This window comes from Lynx rufus, unplaced genomic scaffold (genome assembly GCF_022079265.1).
Source record: "Lynx rufus isolate CCGP_SWC_20201006 ecotype Redwood Valley unplaced genomic scaffold, mLynRuf1.p SCAF_7, whole genome shotgun sequence".
NCBI classification, from domain to species: Eukaryota; Metazoa; Chordata; class Mammalia; order Carnivora; family Felidae; genus Lynx; species Lynx rufus.
The window spans coordinates 24449571-24470514 of NW_025814889.1; the positions used below are offsets into that span (position 1 = coordinate 24449571).

A 20944-nucleotide genomic window follows, 5' to 3' on the forward strand; every position below is an offset into this window, starting at 1 on the left:
TTTCTTGTTCCTGAAGTAGACTGTGACCATTCCCACATTGATGTCATGGCTCCTAAAAGGGAAGCTTTGTAATTTTGAAATACCCACAGTCCCTTTGTAAAAGCTGTATGCTGAGACCCTTTGATAGTTTTTAACAGAAACATTTTTTTTAAGTTTACACAAAAAGAATAACAAATCCTAGAGAAAAGTATTTCCAGAGTAAGTTTCTTAAAGAAATACAACCTGGAAATTCTTTTGTTTAATTGCCTTACATTTTTTCCCGAAGCAGTGTCTCAAATCAGTTAATTCAAAAATCCAAATACCTCCTGTATTTCATTTGGGTTGTTAATTCTTTTTCAAATGTAATTGTCAACATTTATATGTAGTAGTGAATCCCAGAACAGAGTAGTGAGTAACTGATACCTGCTTCCATTCCCTAGTCAGGACTATCTATACCTGTGGGCCTGCAGGTTTGATCATCCTGCCCAGCCGGCTTATGGTGCTGTTTAGGAACTATTTCAAGAGTTAGACACTGTGCGTGAAGAACTAGATTTAACCAGAAATTATAAAAGGAAAAGACTGAGACTCTGAACAACTTATTTGTTCTTCTCAAAAGGTTTCAAAACATTGAATGTCTTTCCATTGTTGACTTATATGGTGAACCTTTACTGGAATGTACTCCGTTTACTTGGCTTTAGCAAATGTTGTGGAGTATCTGTTTACATGTTTAATCTGTGCTATCTGTGGAAGACACAAAAGCAAAGATAATCTTTGCCTCAGACAATTTACAGTGTAGCTGAAGAAAAAGACATGTACAAAAATAAGGACAGCATAGCTTCCAGCTTTAACATGAGAGTGGTGGAGGACAGAGACTATGGCCTGGTACAGTCTTAAGATTAAGTCCCAGCGTGCAAAATGCTATTGACAGCACAAGAGAGCTTTAGTAAAGGTGTATGCTGAGAATTTTGGTTTTGTAATTACTGTATTACTTCATAATACACAAGGTTAGGAAAATGTCAGCTCAGTAGAGCAGTGAAACTAGGAACTTAGCAGTCAGGTAACCCATTCATCCTGTCCCTGAGGAAAAAATATACTCTGCACAGATGTACAGATGCAGAGGGAGTGCGTGCAGCTCAAGGCAAACCACAGATCTTGCCTGTTGACAGATACTGACTACAGAACAATCTCACCCTGATTTAGGACATGAGGGAAGAGGAAAAACCAACATTGTGTTTATGAGAAAATACTGCAGGACCCTGACAGGAAATAGCATCTCAAAGACATTATGGACAGTATATCAATACAATTAATGAACTGCGGGATTCAGAAGAAAATTGTAGAAACTTGTTACCTTCAATAGAAGGCAGTGAGATATGGACCAAACAAACCAGTAGAAGAGGCAACAAAGTAAGAGTAAAAGAAAAGAGGATGGGAGGGAAAAGAAGGGAAGTGGGAAATCAGAGTCGGGTCTGAAAAGCCTGGGGGTGAGGTGAAATACTAGCTTCTGTGGAGCAGATGGCGGGCAGGGAAATTTACTCAGAGAAACTTCTGTCCAAGCATTCACCTGGAGAACTTGGGGGAGTTAGCCAGGGGAACAGTAGAGGGGAAGCGAGCATTCTAGGCAGCGGGCCAGTGCAAAGTCCAAGAAGAAAGAGGGACCTGCATTTAGGTCATGGGATAGGTTGCATGGCTGGACCGTGGAGAGGTGAGCGAGGGACAGGGAGGGACAGTGCATTCAGGTACGTTGGTGGGAAAGAAAATGGTCAAAATAGCATATTGGTTAAAACAAGTCAGAAATGAATGTTTCCAGTCACCAGTTCATGCAGATTTAATTGTATGGGATTCATTTAAAATGGATTTTAGACTGTTTAGTCAGTTTCCAGCATTCAGTTATTTTTAAAAATCCAGTTGCAACCACCAATGCCTACTCTGCCTATATAGCTGTGTTCCTTTTTTTTTTTTTTAGTTTATTTATTTACTTGGGGTGGGGGGGGAGCAGCAGAGGGGCAAAGAGAGAAGGAGAAAGAGAGAATCCTAAGCAGGCTCCGCCCTGTCAGTGCAGAGCCTGACACAGGGCTCGAACTCATGAACTGTGAGATCATGACCTGAGCTGAAACCAAGAGTTGGGCGCTTAACTGACTAAGCCACCCAGGAGCCCCTATTTAGCTGTATTGTGTTTTTCTTTTATATTAAACTGCACTTCCTTGACACTGTGTGATCCAACTTGGCTATCATGATTAAAGCTATTGCATGGAGTGTGCCCTATTCTTTGCAGGTACATAACCTGACATTGAGGCTTCATTCTTGCACAAAAATGATTCATGGAATTAGAGATGATGAGTAAAATGCCTTCTGCAGAAGGTTATGATATGACAGAAGGTTCTGCAACCACTGATAATAATCAGGGGTGCTGTTCATTGCATTAAGATGCTGGGGTATTGTGCTTGTTCCTGCCATCTCAGTACCTGTCAGAGCTCATAGAGGCCTGGCCCCTGGGGGACCTCATCATTCCTGGAGTAGGTCCTTGTCCTCCTGGCTGGGAGCAGTACAATGGCCAGTGGCATCAGGCTGTTGGTTTACACTCACTTCACTCATCAATACTTCCTCCAAACCCAAAACTTTAGGAGTAGATGTCAAACAAGCAAACTCAGCTAACAATGAAATAGAGATAAAAAGAAGGAACTTTAAAAAGTCTGACAAATGGCCCAAAAGTCTTAAAGATGGATAAAAACTTGAGAGCTACTAAATACTGAGTGCATTGGAATGAGTAAGACCTGAGAAATAAATGGGGGCAGGGCGTGGATTTTGAACCAGTTTATTGTTTCTGCTATGATTTTATTCCTGATCCAGTTGTTAAATCAAATCATATGGGTGTAGCAAGACTTCATTTAGACTGGAGGGGAGTGGGCACAAGATGATCAAGGGACTTGTAAACAATGTTAAAGACATTGGCCTTGATCCTGAGGCTTCCAGGGAGCTGTTGAAGGGTTTTGAAGGGGGGCAGTACCATCATGGCTGCATGATGGAGGATGGATACAAAAGAAAGCAGCGTGAAAGCCACCATGTGATGGAGAGGTGGTTACAGAGCCCAGAAAAAGGAGGTGATGATGGACCCAAGGGAGTTGGAAGATATGTAGGAGGCAGAATTTTGCAGAATATGGTGACCATGAATGCTGGTATAATGAGGAGGCATAGAAGCAGACAAGGGTGACATTCTGGTTTCAGGCTAGGGAATGGGATGGATCCTGATGTCATTCACTGTGGCAGGAAGCACAAGAAGGGAAATAAGTGGGGAGAGGGACATAATGAGCTAAATTTTAAACATGCTGAGTTTCCCCCTTTCCTTCAAAAAAAAAAATCACATTTCACCCTCCATAAATTTAGCATGAAATTTACACATTTCTCTTGAGTATTTTCTGTCAGATGGGCAATCATAAGAGATGTGCTCCTCAGTTTTTCCTTGGGTTATTTTCCTTTTCTCATGAGATAACAGAAACCTTTTCATTACTGAGATTCCCATCTGACCTGTTCTCAGAGTGCAGGGCATTTACAGAGGGATAGAAGATTTTTGGAGAGAAACCAGGTTCTGCAAATTTATGAACCCAAAGATGCTTATTTAAAAGCAATCCCACTAGGGGTGCCTGGGTGGCTTAGTCAGTTAAGCGTCTGACTCTTGGTTTAGGTTCGGTCATGATCTCCTGGTTCATGAATTCAGCATCGAGCCTCCCATCAAGCTGCAGGTCTCCTGGCTGACAGTGCAGAGCCTGCTTGGGATTCTCTGTCCCCCTCTCTCTCTGCCCCTCCCCTGCTCGCTTTCTCTTTCTCTCTTAAACATTATTTAAAATGTTTTATTTTTTTTTTCCTTCCCCTCCCCCATGAGTTCCTGTTAAGTTTCTCAGGATCCACATAAGAGTGAAACCATAGGTTAGAGTGGGAGAGAGCCAAAGCATAAGAGACTGTTAAAAACTGAGAACAAACTGAGGGTTGATGGGGGGTGGGAGGGAGGGGAGGGTGGGTGATGGGTATTGAGGAGGGCACCTTTTGGGATGAGCACTGGGTGTTGTATGGAAACCAATTTGTCAATAAATTTCATATATATAAAAAAAATGTTTTAAATAAACATTTAAGAAATAAATTTCAAAAATAAAAGGAATTCCACCAGGATGACTGGTCTGTATTTCCGGAGGTAATAACAGATCACCCCATTTATAAATGAGGAAAAGCAGAATAGCGAATTCCCCTGGTTGCTGTTATGCCCTATTCCGTTTAAAAACTACGTATTCTGGAGTGCCTGGGTGGCTCAGTCGGTTGAGTGTCCGACTTCGGCTCAGGTCATGATCTCGTGGCTCGAGAGTTCGAGCCCCGCGTCAGGCTCTGTGCTGGAATCTCAGACCCTGGAGCCTGCTTTTGTCTCTGTGTCTCCCTCTCTCTCTGCCCCTAACTCACTTGCATTCTGTCTCTGTCTCTCTCAAAAATAAATAAACATTAAAAAAATTTAAAAACTACTTATTCTTTTGGACAGTCATTGCTTTGTTTGGCTTCACTCCCAAGAGCTACTTCTCCCCCACACAGCCCCTTATGGCCAACCCCAGATGGTGGCTGCCTCTATGAACGGATGTCAAACTTTTGTGGTTGCATACCCCCTGGAAGAAATTTTATAAGCTGTATACCACCTCACATATTTGTGTGTTGACATCCAGAATTTTTCAACACTAGCTTAAATAGATGCAAATAATGCAATGACTAGCATATTATGAATTTTGACATTTTTAAAAGTTATCCAGTGGAGTCTAAATAGTTTCGTGGCAGTTTGATTTCTTTTCCATGTAAGAAGCACATGAGTAGCTTTTTGTTAATAGACTTTATTTCTTGGAGCAGTTTTCAATTCATGATAAAATTGAGGAAGTTCCCATATACTTTCTACACATACATAGTCCCCCCCCCCCCCACTATCAGTATCCCCCACCACACTGGTATATTTGTTACAATCAGCGAACCTACATTGATTGACATGCCATTATCACCCAAGTCCATAGTTTACATGAGGGTTCACTCTTGGTGTTGTGCAATAAACCTTTTTAACATTTGGGAAATTTTACATTGTTCCTTGTTTTTCCCCTTGAACTATTCCCATTCCATTTTCTCCCCAAAGATTTCTCCTATTTTAATATATTTTTATGCCTGAAAGTCTCTGATTGAGCTCTCTCTCATATTTCTCTTCAACAAATTATATTTATAAATTGGTAAGTAATTTTTTAATTTCCTGTCATCATGAGGCACTTATGTGTTAAAAAATTACACAATTGGTTGAACAATTTAAAAACATTGAAATTAAATTGCTTGACAATTTAAAAACATTAAAATTATAACAATTGATATTAATATTAAAAAGTAAAACTCCAAGGGGAAACATCCTTAATGAGATAAATAGATGAAACCTTCTCCCCTCTGATTAGTTCCAGGATAAAAGGATGAATGTTCAGTATCAATTATATTCCTATTTTTCATTTTTGTAGAAGTTAAGTACTTTTTATAGATGCAAGCAGTGAGAAACCTTGTTCACATAAGTAAATGGACAAGAATAGAAGAGCCTTGTGAGAGCAATGCCATTAAATTCTTTGAACTCCTTCCAAGTTACCTGCCACTGAGAGATCAATGATGATTCTTTTAATGCACCACCTGACATGATTAGGTGCCTTCCATTGTGTAAAGGCAAAGAGTTAGAAACCACTTGACTTCCCAAAAGATTTGTTTTGAGTTGTGAGTCTTTCTTTCCCTCTCACCACCCATGTTTCAAGTTGTCCCTTTGCTTTGAGCCTTTGAGCTCCCCACCCAGGGCAGTAAGATCCTCTGTGGTTGTGAGGTGTGCCTTTCTCTTGGGAAGTGGGAAAAGGGCCTTCCACTCTCAGATCCATTTTAGAAAAGAGTATGTATGGAAGTTGAGGGTGTAGAAATCGATGCCCATCTACCCTTGGAGGGGCTTCAGTATACACTCCAAGGGGGGACACAGTTGAACACAGCCTGGCCTTGAATGGTGACTCAGGCTCCCCCACAGTTAAATTAACTGTCTTCTGCTTCTGAATCTGTCACAACTGTTATAAAATAATGATTTGTGTCATTTTCATCTTCAGCTTGTTAGGAGGCTCAAGGAAGGTAGGTATTACTGAACTTCTTGTCAGACAGTAAGGACACTTAGCTGATAATAGCCAGTGAAGTGTGTATCATATATATATATATATATATACACACACACACACACACACACACACACACATATATACATATATAATATTTATATAAATATATATTTATAATATAAATATAAATTATATTGATATAAATATAATATTTGTATATAAATATACAAATAAAATATACAAATAAATATACAATAATACACAAATAAATATACAAATACACAAATATACAAAATATAAATACATAAATATACAAAATATACAAATAAAATATACAAATAAATATTTGTATATAAATATATTTGTATATAAATATATATATATATATACACATATATAATTTATTGTCAAATTGGTTTCCATACAACACCCAGTGTTCATCCCAACAGGTGCCCTCCTCAATGCCCATCACCCACTTTCCTCTCTCCCCCACCCCCCATCAACTTTCAGTTTGTTCTCAGTATTTAAGAGTCTCTTATGATTGGCCTCCTTCCCTCTCTGTAACTTTTTTCCCCCTTCCCCTCCCCCATGGTCTTCTGTTAAGTTTCTCAGGATCCACATGAGTGAAAACATATGATATCTGTCTTTTTCTGCCTGACTAATTTCACTTAGCATAATACCCTCCAGTTCCATCCACATTGTTGCAAATAGCCAGATTTCATTCTTTCTCATTGCCAAGTAGTATTGTATTGTATATATAAACCACATCTTCTTTATCCATTCATCAGTTGATGGATATTTCGGCTCTTTCCATAATTCGGCTGTTGTTGACAGTGCTGCTATAAACATTGGGGTACAAGTGCCCCTATGCATCAGCACTCCTGTATCCCTTGGGTGAATTCCTAGCAGTACTATTGTTGGGTCATAGGGTAGGTCTATTTTTAATTTTTTGAGGAACCTCCACACTTTTTTCCAGAGTGGCTGCACCAGTTTGCATTCTCACCAATAGTGCAAGAGGGTTCCTGTTTCTCCACATCCTCCCCAGCATCTATAGTCTCCTGATTTATTCATTTTAGCCACTCTGACCGGCATGAGGTGGTATCTCAGTGTGGTTTTGATTTGTATTTCCCTGATGAGGAGTTACACTGAGCATCTTTTCATGTGCCTGTTGGCCATCTGGATGTCTTCGTTAGAAAGTGTCTATTCATGTCTTCTGTCCATTTCTTCACTGGATTCTCTGTTTTTCGGGTATGGAATATGGTGAGTTCTTTATAGATTTTGGATACTAGCCCTTTATCTGATATGTCTTATTAGGAACAGACCAGGAGACTCTGGGAGCCTCCAGAAGGAGGGTCTTTCAGTCCTTGGGATCAGAGACAGCCTCCCTGAGGAACATGTTTCTCATGTTCACCAAGGGAACAGAGATGAAGGAGGGAGGCAGGAGGGGAGATTCCAAGCCATAGAGAAGAATTATAAAGGCCCATAATCAGACTGTATGTCATGCTCAAGGAATAGAAAGGCGCAGTGAGGCTGCCGTGGAGAGTGCTATGGGGATAGCATGCACGGGGCCAAATCCGTGGACCTGACCTGCTATGCTGAGGGTTTTCGATGACAGCTTCATAAAACGTGTTTTCTGTTCAGATTTGTTTCTACCAAACTGCCTCTCACTAGAAAGCAGTACCCTGAAGTGGCCAAGAGTGTGGCTCCTAAAGTCAGACTGGTGGGATTTGAATCCTGACTCCATTGCTTGTTAGCTGTGGGTCCTTGAGCAAATTACCTAACTTCACCAAGTCTGTCTTTTCTTGTCTGAAAATGAGGATAATTTGTTTTTAGAAATACGTTGTGAGAAGTAAAGGCCATCATCCACACAAAGTGTAATACATACCATGATTTTAGTTGGCTTCGTTGTAGACAATAGTCTGAATGAGAGAAGCGATGGAGGCATGTGGGAGGACATGTCTCCAGAAGGTGTCAGTGGTGCTCTTGGATTAGGGTGATCACAGTGGGGCCAGGCCAGACTTCCATCTGAGACAGCGATGCTGTATAATCTCACAAGTTTTGGGGCAGGTAATCAAAGAAGTGTGCATAGGAATCTAACTTCAGGCTACCTGAAGTTGTTCAGGACAAATTAAGGAAGTAAGGATTTAATCCCTAGGTTCCCCATGATGCCAGGCACTTGCTCAAGAACTACATGAGCATCCACATTGTATTGAATGCTTCTTGTATTGTATCCACATTGTATTGATGCTTCTTGAGCACCCAGATTGTATTGAAAAACAGCCAGGGAAGGAGACTGTAGGTGAGATGCAAGGCCAGGGGTGTCTTCCAGATGTAATGGGCAGAAGAAGAAGAAGCATTTACAAGCTAGTGTGAAAATAAAAGCAGTAACCAGCATTGTTTAGGAAGTGAGGACATTCAGAGGACAGATGCATAACATGGGGACATTATGTTTGGCTGTGTGTCTGGAGGCATGGGGTCAGCAGCCAGTGAAGTACAGCTAGGATACTATGGGCTGACGAGTGGTGTTTAGCACCATATTCTAAGCACCAAGACAGAGTTGTCAGAGATGGGGGCCTGTTATAGCCTGGGGCCCAGGATGTAGAATTTAAAGGATGTAGGTTGGTGGGCAGAAAAACCCAGGTTGAGGAAGGAGAGGTGTCAGTTCTACTCATTAACAATTGTGGCTGTTCTATAGTTGAGAAAGTTTCCCAAAGCTTCAAATATCCCAGAAAACTAAGCACCTCCTCAAAGAGAGCCTAAAGAAATTGTTTTATATTTCTATTTTGTATTTCAGGTAGGCCTAATGACTAGAAGAAAAGAACAAAAAGATGAGGTGGGAGGCACTGTGGAATCCCACAGGGAATGGAAGATAGGCCTCTGGGAAAGCCCACCCCCAATATTTATGGGGCCTAGGGCAAGAGTAGATTGAAGGCCTATAGGCAATATATCTATATATATTTAAAGCTCTAAATCAAGTTAATAAACAGTTAAATGTGTTCTATCTTCCTACCTGGGTGCCTTCATAATGACCTAAAAGTTTGGCCTTAGCATTCTTAGATTTCTTTTGAGTACTGTGCAAAAAGGTGGTGTCATGGAGGTGCTCATGACCTTCCCCTAGACTTACCCTTCCACCCACCCCATCTATCCTGTCCCACCTGGGCCTTGTATGCATGATGTGGACACTCCAGCCCAGAGAGTAGGCTTCATACAACCCATCACTCTCCTGCAGGAGCTGCCCCTTGGCCACCTTCTGGCCTAGATGCACACAGTAGCAGTGCCATCTGCCCTCAGGAGGATGGGTGTAGGGCAGAGCCTCAGGGCCATTTGGGCAGGGAATTCCAAGGTTCTGAGTTTGTGGAGTATGGACTATCCCTTTGGCCCCATAAACTTACTGCCCTGTGAGTGGGGGAGTGGCTGAATGAGGGTCAAGACAGGGACCCTTTAAAGTGTGGAGTCAGGGGGCACCTGGATGGATCAGTCAGTTAAGTGTCCAACTCTTGATTTAGGCTCAGGTCATGATCTCACAGTTTGTGAGTTCAAGCCCCACATCAGGCTCTGTGCTGACTGCATGGAGCCTACTTGGGATTCTCTCTCTCTTCCTCTCTCTCTGTTCTCCCCCACTTGTGCTGTGTTTCTCAAAATTATTAAGTAAACCTAAAAAAAAATAAAGTGTGGAGTCAGGGCAGGGGCCCCTCTTGCCCAGGTGGTATTGCTTCTTTTGGGTAAAGTGGGTTGGGACAGTAGAACCTTACTATCTAAGAGCAACTTTATTTACCTTAGTTTCTCTGTCTGGTTGTCATTAGAAAGTCTCCTCTTCCCACTTGATTGGAATCACAGGTGGTCTGCTATTCCTAAATAAGTGCCAGATGTGCAAATGGAGGTCAGCTGTTGCCCGAAACCAAACTAGAGGTTTAGGGGTGCCGGTGTGGTTCAGTTGGTTAAGCATCCAAATCTTGATATCAGCTCAGGTTGTGATCTCACAGTAATGAGATCAAGCCCCATGTTGGGCTCCATGTCTGAACATGGAGCCTGCTTGGGATTTTCTCCCCCACTCTGTCTCTGCCCCTCCTCTGCTCCCACTCTCTCTCTCTCTCAAATAAATAAACATTTAAAAAATTTAAAAAAAATAAAGACCGAAGAGAGTCTCTGGAAACAGAAAAAGATTCTTAGGAACAAGGATATTTTACATGTAGAGAATACTCACGAATATTCATTCATGGACTGAGAACTGATTAGTTTACTCTTTGTTCCAAGAAGGTGATATTACAAAGTAATATATTTTCTCTGTTTCTTTCCTCTCCAGCTGCCCCCAAGTCTTGCATTCTCAGTTGTGAGAAAAGGGATCAAGCTGTAACTGAAAGTCTCATTTCCCATTTTAAAGTTCTTTTATTGTTCACCTCAGCTTGTCCACAGTTTCCATGAGTAACAGATAAGGAGTTAACTCTTGAGTTCCACTGCTTGCTACAGAGCAGCTCAAGTTGAGTTAGCTGACTTCACGACTGATGAAAAGTTCTGACCCAAGGACAGTGGGTCCATTCTAAGGACTACCGTCTCTCAACTCCAGCTCAGATTTACTTCGTGGGTTTTTTCCATTTTCTTTAAAACAAAAACAGTGTAAGGGTGCCTGGATAGCTCAGTCGGTTAAGCGTCTGACTCTTGATCTCAGCTCAGGTCATGATCTCATGGTTCATGAGATTGAGCCCCATGTTGGGCTCTGCACTGACAGCATGGAGCCTGCTTGGGATTCTCTCCCCTCTCCTCTGCGCCCCCCACACTCTGTCTCTCTCAAAATAAATGAACTTTTTTTTAATAAATACAATTTTTAAAAAAAAAAGTAAAAAAATAAAAACAGATAGCACCATCACTTGGAAGGAAAAAAAAAGTTACTCTGAATCTGAAAAAATGAAAGGGATCTTGGAAAAGTCTTAGAGAAAGACAAAGCTACAGATCCTGGCCCTTTGGGATATCCTTATAAAATGAGGCCCCTCACAGTTTAGAAAGGCTCTTCTCTTACCTGTCCCTGAGGTGTTCTCCTTTTGCCACATGATGGTGAATAGCTCAGGCAGCAGCGTTTCCTCTGTCCCTTCTTCCCACTCTTACATGGTTCACTTGCCATGTAAGAGGTGTGCTTGTAGGCATCACTCTCTGCCTTTACTCTTCACTGCTCAGTTTTTTTTTATTGTGGCAAAATATTCATAACATGGAATTCACCATTTTAATCATTTTTAAGGGTATAGTTCAGTGGCATTAAGTGCATCCACACTGTTGTGCCGGGTTCTCTCCTATGGTATTTAGAGCATTTTAATACTGAAAAAAAAATGAGGAAGAACTCAAAGTTCTGGCACTGACTGGCCTTTGGCCAATCACTTAATCCTCCTGCTTCCTTACCTGTAAAGTAGTAATAGTACCTATGTTGTGGGGTTCTTGTAAGTGAGCTCTTGGTGTCGACTTCTGGCAGGTAGTATATGTTACATATTAATGGTTAGTCATGATCTTCAAGCCAAACATGTAAAATTAAAATAGTTTCTGAATCCTAGATGATAATCACACTAATTCATGATGTGCTTTCCTTTTCAAATAAGTAAAAGTATTGACAAACATATGAAAAGATAATTCGGTAAGAATTATCAAAGCAATTGTACTTGACTGATTTCCCCTATTGAAGTTGGCAAATTGCCATTTTTATGCATTCTGTCCCCAGGAAATATCCTAATTCTGCATATTTTATTTGCCTGCACTTTGCTTCCTTCTCTTCTGTCCAGTACACTCTGTTCTTTTTTTTTAAATATTTAGTAAGTTTTCATTAAAAAATTTTTTTAATGTTTATTTATTTTTGAAGGAGAGAGAGACAGAGTTTGAGTGGCGGGGGGGGGGGGGGGTGGGGGGATGGAGCAGAGACAGAGGGAGACAGAATCTGAAGCAGGCTCCAGGCTCTGAACTGTCAGCACAGAGCCCGACATGGGGCTCAAACCCACAAACAGTGAGATCGTGACCTGAGCCGAAGTCGGACACTCAACCGACTAAGCCACCCAGGTGCCCCAAGTTAGTTTTCATTTTAATTTCAGTATAGTTAACATACAGCATTATTTTGGGGAGCCTAGGTGGCTCAGTTGGCTAAGCATCCAGTTCTTGGTTTCAGCTCAGGTTATGATCTCACGGTTCGTGAGTTCAAGCCCTGCATAGGACTCTGTGCTAAAAGTGTGGAGCCTGCTTGAGATTCTTTGTCTCTCTCTCTCTCTCTCTCTTCCCCTTCCCTCATCTCTCTCTAAATAAATAAATAAACTTTTTAAAAAATGTTCTATTAGTCTCAGGTGGACAATATAGTGAGTAATTGAACAATTCCATATCTTGCCCAGTGCTTCTTATGAAAAGTGCATTCCTTAATCCTCATCACCTATTTCCCTCATTTCCCCCCCCCCCACATCCCCTCTGGTAACCATCAGTTTGTTCTCTGTAGTTAAGAGTCTGTTGGTTTGTATCTCTCTTTTTTTCCTTTGCTTGTTTGTTTTGTTTCTTAAATTCCACATATGAGTGAAACCATACGGTATTTGTTTTTCTCTGACTATTTCACTTAGCATTATGGTCTCTAGCTCCACCCCTTTTTTTGGTCAGTCTCTTTTATATATATGTATATGTATATAGAATATATATACGTGTATATATATATATATATAATTTATTGTCAAATTGGTTTCCATCTAGCTCCATCTCTGTTGTTGCAAACATCAAGATTTTATTCTTTTTTATGGCTAAGTAATATTCTTGTGTGCGTGTGTGTGTGTGTGTGTGTGTGTGTGTGTGTGTGTTCTTTATCCATTTATCTATTTATGGACACCTGGGCTGCTTCCCTAGTTTGGCTATTGTAAATAATGCTGCAATAACCATAGGGGTGCATGTATCCTTTTGAATTAGTGTTTTTGTACTTTTGGAGTAAATACCCAGTAATGCGATTCCTGAATCATAGGGTAGTTCTATTTTTAACTTTTTGAGGAACCTCATCCTGTTTTCCAGAATAGCTGCACCAGTTTGCATTCCCACCAACAGTGCATGAGTGTTCCTTTTTCTCTACATCCTCACCAACACTTGTTGTTTCTTGTTTTGTTAATTTTGGCCATTCTGACAGATGGGAGGTTATATCTCATTGTAGTTTTAATTTGTATTTTTACAGATATTGAGCATCTTTTCCTATGTCTGTTAGACACATTTATGTCTAAATTCAGTCACTGTCCTCCAGAGGTATATGTTCCAGTTTTAATACATTTTTTTCATGCGTTATTTTACAAAACTCTACATTTTCACATAAAAGTCCTCAGTGTTTTAATTATGACACTGGTCACTCATAATAATCACTGTGTATATTGATACCTCAGCTGTACTGGTTATGTGAAGATTAACCCTTGGATACTCATGATTTTTTGGAAACATTCGTTTATCATTTTGTCTCAGCCCTCTCATTGATACTCAGTATTAACAAGGTATGATACATGGGTTAATACAAACCCCACTTAGAGACTCTGCACCCATTCATGAATGCTTTAAAACCATGGTCTTCCCTGTCCGTTGTGAGGCCAGTTCCCTTTCCAGAAATTCCCTTTCTGCTTCTGTCTGTCCTTAGAAGTTGCCAAGCAGTTGGGGCGCCTGGGTGGCGCAGTCGGTTAAGCGTCCGACTTCAGCCAGGTCACGATCTCGCGGTCCGTGAGTTCGAGCCCCGCGTCGGGCTCTGGGCTGATGGCTTGGAGCCTGGAGCCTGTTTCCGATTCTGTGTCTCCCTCTCTCTCTGCCCCTCCCCCGTTCATGCTCTGTCTCTCTCTGTCCCAAAAATAAATAAAAACGTTGAAAAAAAAATTTTTTTTAAATAATAAAAAAAAAAAGAAGAAGTTGCCAAGCAGCAAACCCTGTGCTGTGGTTTTTAAAATTTAAAGTAGTCACTAAATTTATAAAAATCCAGATTTCAAGTTTCTCTTCATCAGCCAGAATCTCTAGTCCACAGGACCTTGGGAGGCTACATGACCTCCACAAGCACATGGGGCACGGGCTCCACCAGCAATCCAGACCCAGGCTCTTCCAGTACATTAGGGTCTCCCCACTTCCAGCATTTGACACGTCTTCTAGACAATGGAATTTAACAATTAAATGTTGTCATATCCTTTGCTAGTGTTTTCTATCTTATGTTTGTTTCCTTGTTGATTGTGCACAATGGGAGGAAGAGAAGGTTTTACATCCGCCTCAGTAGTCAGCACTTGGTAAAGCCTCGGTAAGGCACTTGGTGGACAGATACCATATGCTGTGGTCCCCACTCTTTTTCCTATAGGTGCGTCTTCTCTCTACAGCAAGACAGTGAGTCCCTTGCAGTGGCTAGCATGGCGATGAACACTCACTGATTCTGATCTCTTAATATTTTCTTTAGAATTTTTACTTGGATAACAAAGGAAAAAAAGAAGGGAAGGAAACAAGTGAGAAAATGAATGCTAAGAACAAGGAATCCTTACTTGAGGTAAGTGTAATTTTGCAGAGTAGAAGAAAAGAGAAGGATGCTAACTGTATCTATTTTTAAATTATTTGCTTCTTAGAACAATGGGATATTCTGAGACACACTGAAATTTCAACTTGGGGTTTTAAAATCAAATTATTACTAAATTATAGCTATTTAGATAATTAAACTGGTTCTGAGTCAGTTGTTTAAAAGTATGGCTTTAGACTATATTTTACTTTCATGAAGTTGGATTAGTGATTCTCGCCTAAAACACTTAAGAATCCACGTAAAACTCGTCTCTTAACATTCCATGTTTTTCATTACTGAAGTGCTCCCCAGAAGTCAGATGTAAGGATTTCCAAACCTTGTTTACAGTGAATTCTAAGATGTTCTTTCAGTAGCCAGGTGTGGTAGGAAGTGTGGGCTTTGCACTTAGGAGACCTGACACAAGGTCTGGGTCTGCCATTGAGGTTCGGATGTTATGCGGCAAGTCCAAGAACTTCAGTGTCCTGGATCATACTGAATTATTACAGCGATCCAGGGCGGTAATGGAAGCACTGGGTCGATTACTGTGCAGATGTTCATGATTATCACCATAGGGGCGTGTTCCAGAAGTTTATTTGGTGGTTGGTTTTTTTTGAAACTCCTGGTGAGTTTTCACGTAGTAACTGTGCTAAAAATCAGGGCTCTGGTCCCAGCACATAATGCAGATGAGTGCAGAGATCTAAAGTCAACACACTTGTGAGGGTGAAGAAAACCTGTGTAGGGTTCCAGCCCAGGTTTTCTTCACCTTCAAAAATGTGTTGACCTTTTCTTTTCTTTTGAGGCTTCTTCTGAAGATTCAGATGACCTGGTGAGCTCTGGATGCATGTTCACACCTGGAGCCAGTTCGCTGACATTGATTAGCACCCTTTCTCTTATTCACCAAGACCTGGCCAGGCTCCTGCACAGGTTTCTCTCCCCACCACATTCTCACAGGCCCGTAACCAGATGGAGCAGGCATCAGAACCTTCTGCCACTCAGAAGGTCCTGAAAACATGTTATAAATTCCGGCTTCTGGAGCCAAGAGCACAGTAGGTATTTCACACGAAGGTGTAGCAGTGGGAATAGGGACATTCTCTGCATTTAGCAGACTCCAGGTTGTGTCGAGGAAGAAAAAGCACCGGGTTCCCAGCAACAAGGAGATTCAGGTTCTGAGTGTACCTAGCAGTGATGGAAACTGACAGACAGGGAAGGGGAGAGTGAAGTTTCCTGACACAGCCATTTGTTTTTAATCATCAGCTGTCTGTAACTCAGGGACAGCTTGTGCCTTGGTTTATACAGTTGCCTGAATAGTTCTTGTTCTAGGACTTCAGCGGTGCATTAAAGGCTGGATGTGAAAGAAAATACAGAGGATGTTACACTATGAAAAATCAGCACTATTCTGGTTTCTAATTTGGGGCAAATATCTGATTGAAGAGATTATTGACAAGGCAACTAATACTAGCTAAATTGGAGGAGAATGTGAACAAAAATGTGTCCCAGCTCCACTATATATACATTTCCTGGCAGGGTACAAAACTAAAAGTTATTCTCCATTTATGAGATGGAGTAGAAGGGGGTTGAGAGTTACAAAAAAGAAAGCCAAAAGTAAGTTTGAGTATTTGAACTGGAATAGAATGCTGCACTTTTACTGAATTGCTTTTTAAAAGAAATTTACTAAGAATTATTTCATTATATGTAAGTTTTCACATTCGAAAATCTACACCTACAAAATCTGCTTTGTCCTTCTCCTTTTCTGATACCATAGTGTTAATAACTGCCTTCTTCATTCTTCAATGAGAAAACTATCCCAAGAATAAATTAACATACACATGTTTATGTGAAGGATTATATATTCTAACTTTCCTGTTTAGTGGCAGTAAAATAGTAATTATTTTTACTTATAGGAAAAGGAATAATTTTTCTATTTACCAACTTATAATAACAGAAATAGCCTTTATTTAATGCTTACTTTCACAGTATACCAAGATTGTACTCATAACCTTTCTTATGAAGTTGGAGCTATTATTACTCCATTTTTGCAAGCAAAGGAACTGAGATTTAATGACTTGCCCACGGTCACAAAAGTAAGTGGCTGAGAAGCCTTGACGTCTAACTCAAGAGCTGAGGTTCAACCACCATGGTACCCTTCCTTTCTTTTGGCAAACAGCATGCAGTATAAGTGTATGCATTCAGAGTTACAGACAAGTGACTTTTAGCTGGTTTGGCTAAAAGGCTAGTTTGCCATAGTTTGTTTAAATGTAAACAAAAATTTGTGGTTTTTTTTCACGTGTTCTCCATAATTGGAATCTCAATTTCAGGAAAGTTTCTGTGGAACATCTGTCATTGTGCCAGAACTTGAAGGAGCTCTTTATCTGAAAGAAGACGGAAAGAAATCCTGGAAAAGGCGCTATTTTCTTTTACGGGCTTCTGGAATTTATTATGTACCCAAAGGAAAGACTAAGGTCAGGAAAATAAAGTAATACGCTTTATCAAAAAATCATTTCATGAAAATGAAACTGAAGAAATTCTCAGACAGTAATTTAAATACACTCCTTTGTTTGAGATTTGTGTTCCTACAGTGTTTATATAAATGCATATCCTATTCTGACAGAATTACAGAAGTTCTTTTGAATTTTTCCATAGCTTTCTCCTGAAGGCAAAGAATTTTATCTGTTTTAAAGTCAGGTTTCAAAAATTATAGCAGAAGCACTTTTCTAGAGAGTAATTTGCTACTTTACGTACCTATTTCTGAGGACGTTTTCCTCCTGTATTTACTCTCTTGTTCTATAGTCTATATATAAACTTCTATCTGGAATCATAGAGGCATAAGCATTGACAGATCTACATCAAGATTGTAGCCCTTATTCCCTGAGCATTTAAATTGTTCTCTGAGGTGTGCTATATGCCTTTCCCTGCCTGTTTGTTTTAAGAGAGGATCTTAGCTATCGTTTAACTTCTACTTGGTGATTCAGGATTATTGCCTCAGAAGTACAAGCATATCATAAATTCCTCATCTTTGAAATGAATTTAGACTCTCATTATGACCATTAGCTTTTCCTGAGACCCTTATTTTAGAGGCTTGGGGCATTTCCATCTTTTGTTCACCATTAAAAAGCTTTAGGATACCTCTCAGCTCTGTATATCTGGGGTATGCTGAAGCATTTTGCCTTCACTGCCAAATCCAGGGCACCACCCAATGGCATATGTACAAACTGCAGGTTTCTAATAAGGCTTGACCCACATTCCCAAGCAGGTGAAGTCATGGGAAATATCCAGATCTGCTCCTCTATCTCTGTGGGAATGCAGGAGAGGCATTATGGGTAATGCCTGGTGGAGGGCAGCTACTGGGCCTACTTAGTGTCAGTCTTAGAGAACTGATACCTTCCCACTTATGCCACCTTCATTCTGGCCCCACACTGGGATGTAATAGCTGACACAGAAATTATCTTGGAAGTGCTATGTTTTTGGCATTTACGTGTAAATTAGATGTATAAATAAACCTATCACAACACATTGGCTTTGGGCAAGAGTACTTTCTCTCACTGCTACCATTAACCTCGGAATGGAGGAAGGAGCCAAGGAATGAAGAGAAAGAATAAGAAGTAGGATTTTTGGAAATGAAGAGGCAAAACTGTATTCATTCTTTTTTTTTTTAATTTTTTTTAAATTTTTTTATTTTAAAGAGAGAGAGCACAAGTTGGGGAGAGGGACAGAGGGAGAGAGAGAGAATCTTAAGCAGGCTCCATGCTCAGCACGGAGTCTGATACAGGGCTCTATCTCACGACCCTGGGATCATGACCTGAGTCAAAATCAAGAGTCAGCAACCAACCTGAGCAACCAACCACCCAGGTGACCCAAACTGTCTTTATTCACTCTTGACATGATTGTCTACCAGACAATATAAGACACTCCACTGAAAAACTATTAAGACCAAATAAATTTACCAAACAAGAAATTATTTTCTTTTGTACAGATAATATGCTAATTAAAATATAATGAATTATTTAATGCATAGTAGAAACAAAAAATACAAAATAGCTAACAATAAACTCAACAGGAAATGTTCAAGACCTATATGGCATAAAATACAAAATTTAATAAAGGAACTGAAATAGAACTGAATACATAGAAATGTACCATGTTGCTAGATGAAAAGATATGAATCTCCCCCCAAAACTTTCTATATATTAAATCCCAAGAAAAATTTCAATAGGATTTTTTGACTTGAAGTTCACAGACTGATTCTAAAATTCATCAGAAAGAGATACTGTTCCAAAAAAAAAAAAAATGTGAAGAACATTGAGGTAGAACCCCTCCTCCCAGATGTCAAAACATTAGATGAAAACTATAGCACAAGTAGAGAAAACAGATCAACGCTGAGATCTGATAATATAAGGGAAATTGAAGTGAGCATTTTATAGCAATGGGGAAAGAATGTGGTATTTAATAAATAGCAGTGAAATAATTGTATCACCACTGGGAGAAAGTAGTTTCCTACCTCATACCATGTTCCAAATTAAATCCTAGGTTGATTAAATCTATTTAGAAAAAATTTTTAAATCTTCTTTTATCTGTATTTTCTTTTAAATTTTATTCTAAAAAACATGGGTTAATATTTTCATAATTCAGGGTTGGGGAAACCTTCAGCAAGACTAGAAGCTCAAAATTATAAAGGAGAAAATTTGACAGTGTAAGATTTTTTTTAATTCTTTATAGCCAAAGATACCAAAGAAGAAGTTAAAGACTAGTTCTGGAGTCAAAGAGTACACTTCAGCATGTATAACCAAATATGATTATCCACAAAATATAAAGACCTCAACAAATCAATAAGAAAAAGACTAACGTACTCACAGAAAGATGGCAATGGTTATTAAGTGAGAATTTACAGAAAAAGAAATATCAGTAGCCAGTGAATAATTAAAAAGTTGCTCTGTCTTACTAGTCAGGGAAATGTAAATTAAAAAGTGAAATATTTCTTCCTGTGGGATTGATAAAATTAACAATATTGATAATATCCAAATTTTAGCAGGAGTAAGAAAAGTGGGCACAGTCGTGCTCTGGAGGTGAGAATATAAATGAGTGCAGCCATATTGGGGAACAATTTAACAACATCTATTCAAATATAAAGGGGAATACCCTTTGAAATGGCAGCTGCACATTTAGCAATCTGTCCCATGGAAATATTTGCTCAGATGCACAGTATTTTTTGAAAGAGCAAAATATTGCAATAACCTCTAGTCATTTTTGGTAGAATGGCTAAGTAAATCATTGCACCTATTCAGTGAGATGCTGTGCAGCCATTACATGACTGCGATGTATCTATCCATTCATATATGTCTTGACATATAGAAAGACCCCATGTTAAGAAAACAAATTCATGGAACAGTATTTATAGTAAAATTTCATTCATATTTTTCAATTTGTGGATGTGTATGTATGTTTGTAAGTGGGTGTGTCTGCACATACATATGTATATAAATGTTCACCCAGAAGCATTTGGAAGAATACTTCCAAACTATTAACAATGGTACCTCCAGAGAAAAGAGTGTGGAGGAAGATTTTCATTTTATTATATATACGTCTAATACATTATTTTTAAAAATTATGATGAATATATTTTATATTTTTAATTAAAAAAACAAGACTTTGAAAATCCAGAAGAAAATACCTTGCAAGAAAAAAAAACGTGCAACCATATATAAAGGACTAATTGTGCGCTGAGGTGTAGCAATTCTGCCCTCTATTCTTTATTCACTAACCTGGTAAAGAACTATGGAATGTGAAGGTAAAAAGACAATAATAGAGCGAATTTGTAATGGAAGTGTAACCAAATATGTAGATTAGAGGTTGCAGTCCTCACAACACATATTATACATGGAGGAGAGGTTTCTGTTTCCATAGCAACACTGCCAGCATTAACGAGAAAGCATGAAAGGAATCCTTTTTCTCAGGGAGAAGTGCATGAAGTATGTGCTAATTTACTGAGCATCAAATTTACCTCTTATTGTTCATCCTGAAGAGGGCTTTTTCTTTTTTAATGCTCAATCATGAAATCCATCACTGACTTAGAATGGCAAAAGCCAAAATGAATTTCCGACTAGACGGTCAGTCACCTTGTCTTGACTGCATCAATAACAATGACTCAAGGTCAGTCCCTCAGATCTGCTGCTGAGAGTCCACTCGCAGGTGCTAGAACGGCAGTATAATCTTTCGCTCCATTTCTGGGTTTGTGGAACACTGTTTCGTCTTGGGTGTGCTCATGTACCTCTTAAAACGCAGTCTTGACTTTTAGAAGACTTATACGTGATAGATGCTTAAACAAGTTACCGAA

The 20944-nt window shown here is 39.7% G+C and overlaps 1 protein-coding gene across 1 annotated transcript in view; it reads left to right on the plus strand.

Annotated features, from left to right (window-relative positions):
* APBB1IP (amyloid beta precursor protein binding family B member 1 interacting protein) overlaps positions 1 to 20944 on the plus strand; it is a 96595-nt gene that overhangs the window by 57082 nt on the left and 18569 nt on the right. The window contains exons 8-9 of the mRNA XM_047066252.1: positions 14524 to 14610; positions 16932 to 17075. Coding sequence (XP_046922208.1) covers positions 14524 to 14610; positions 16932 to 17075 — 231 coding nt within the window. The remainder of the gene's footprint in view (positions 1 to 14523; positions 14611 to 16931; positions 17076 to 20944) is intronic.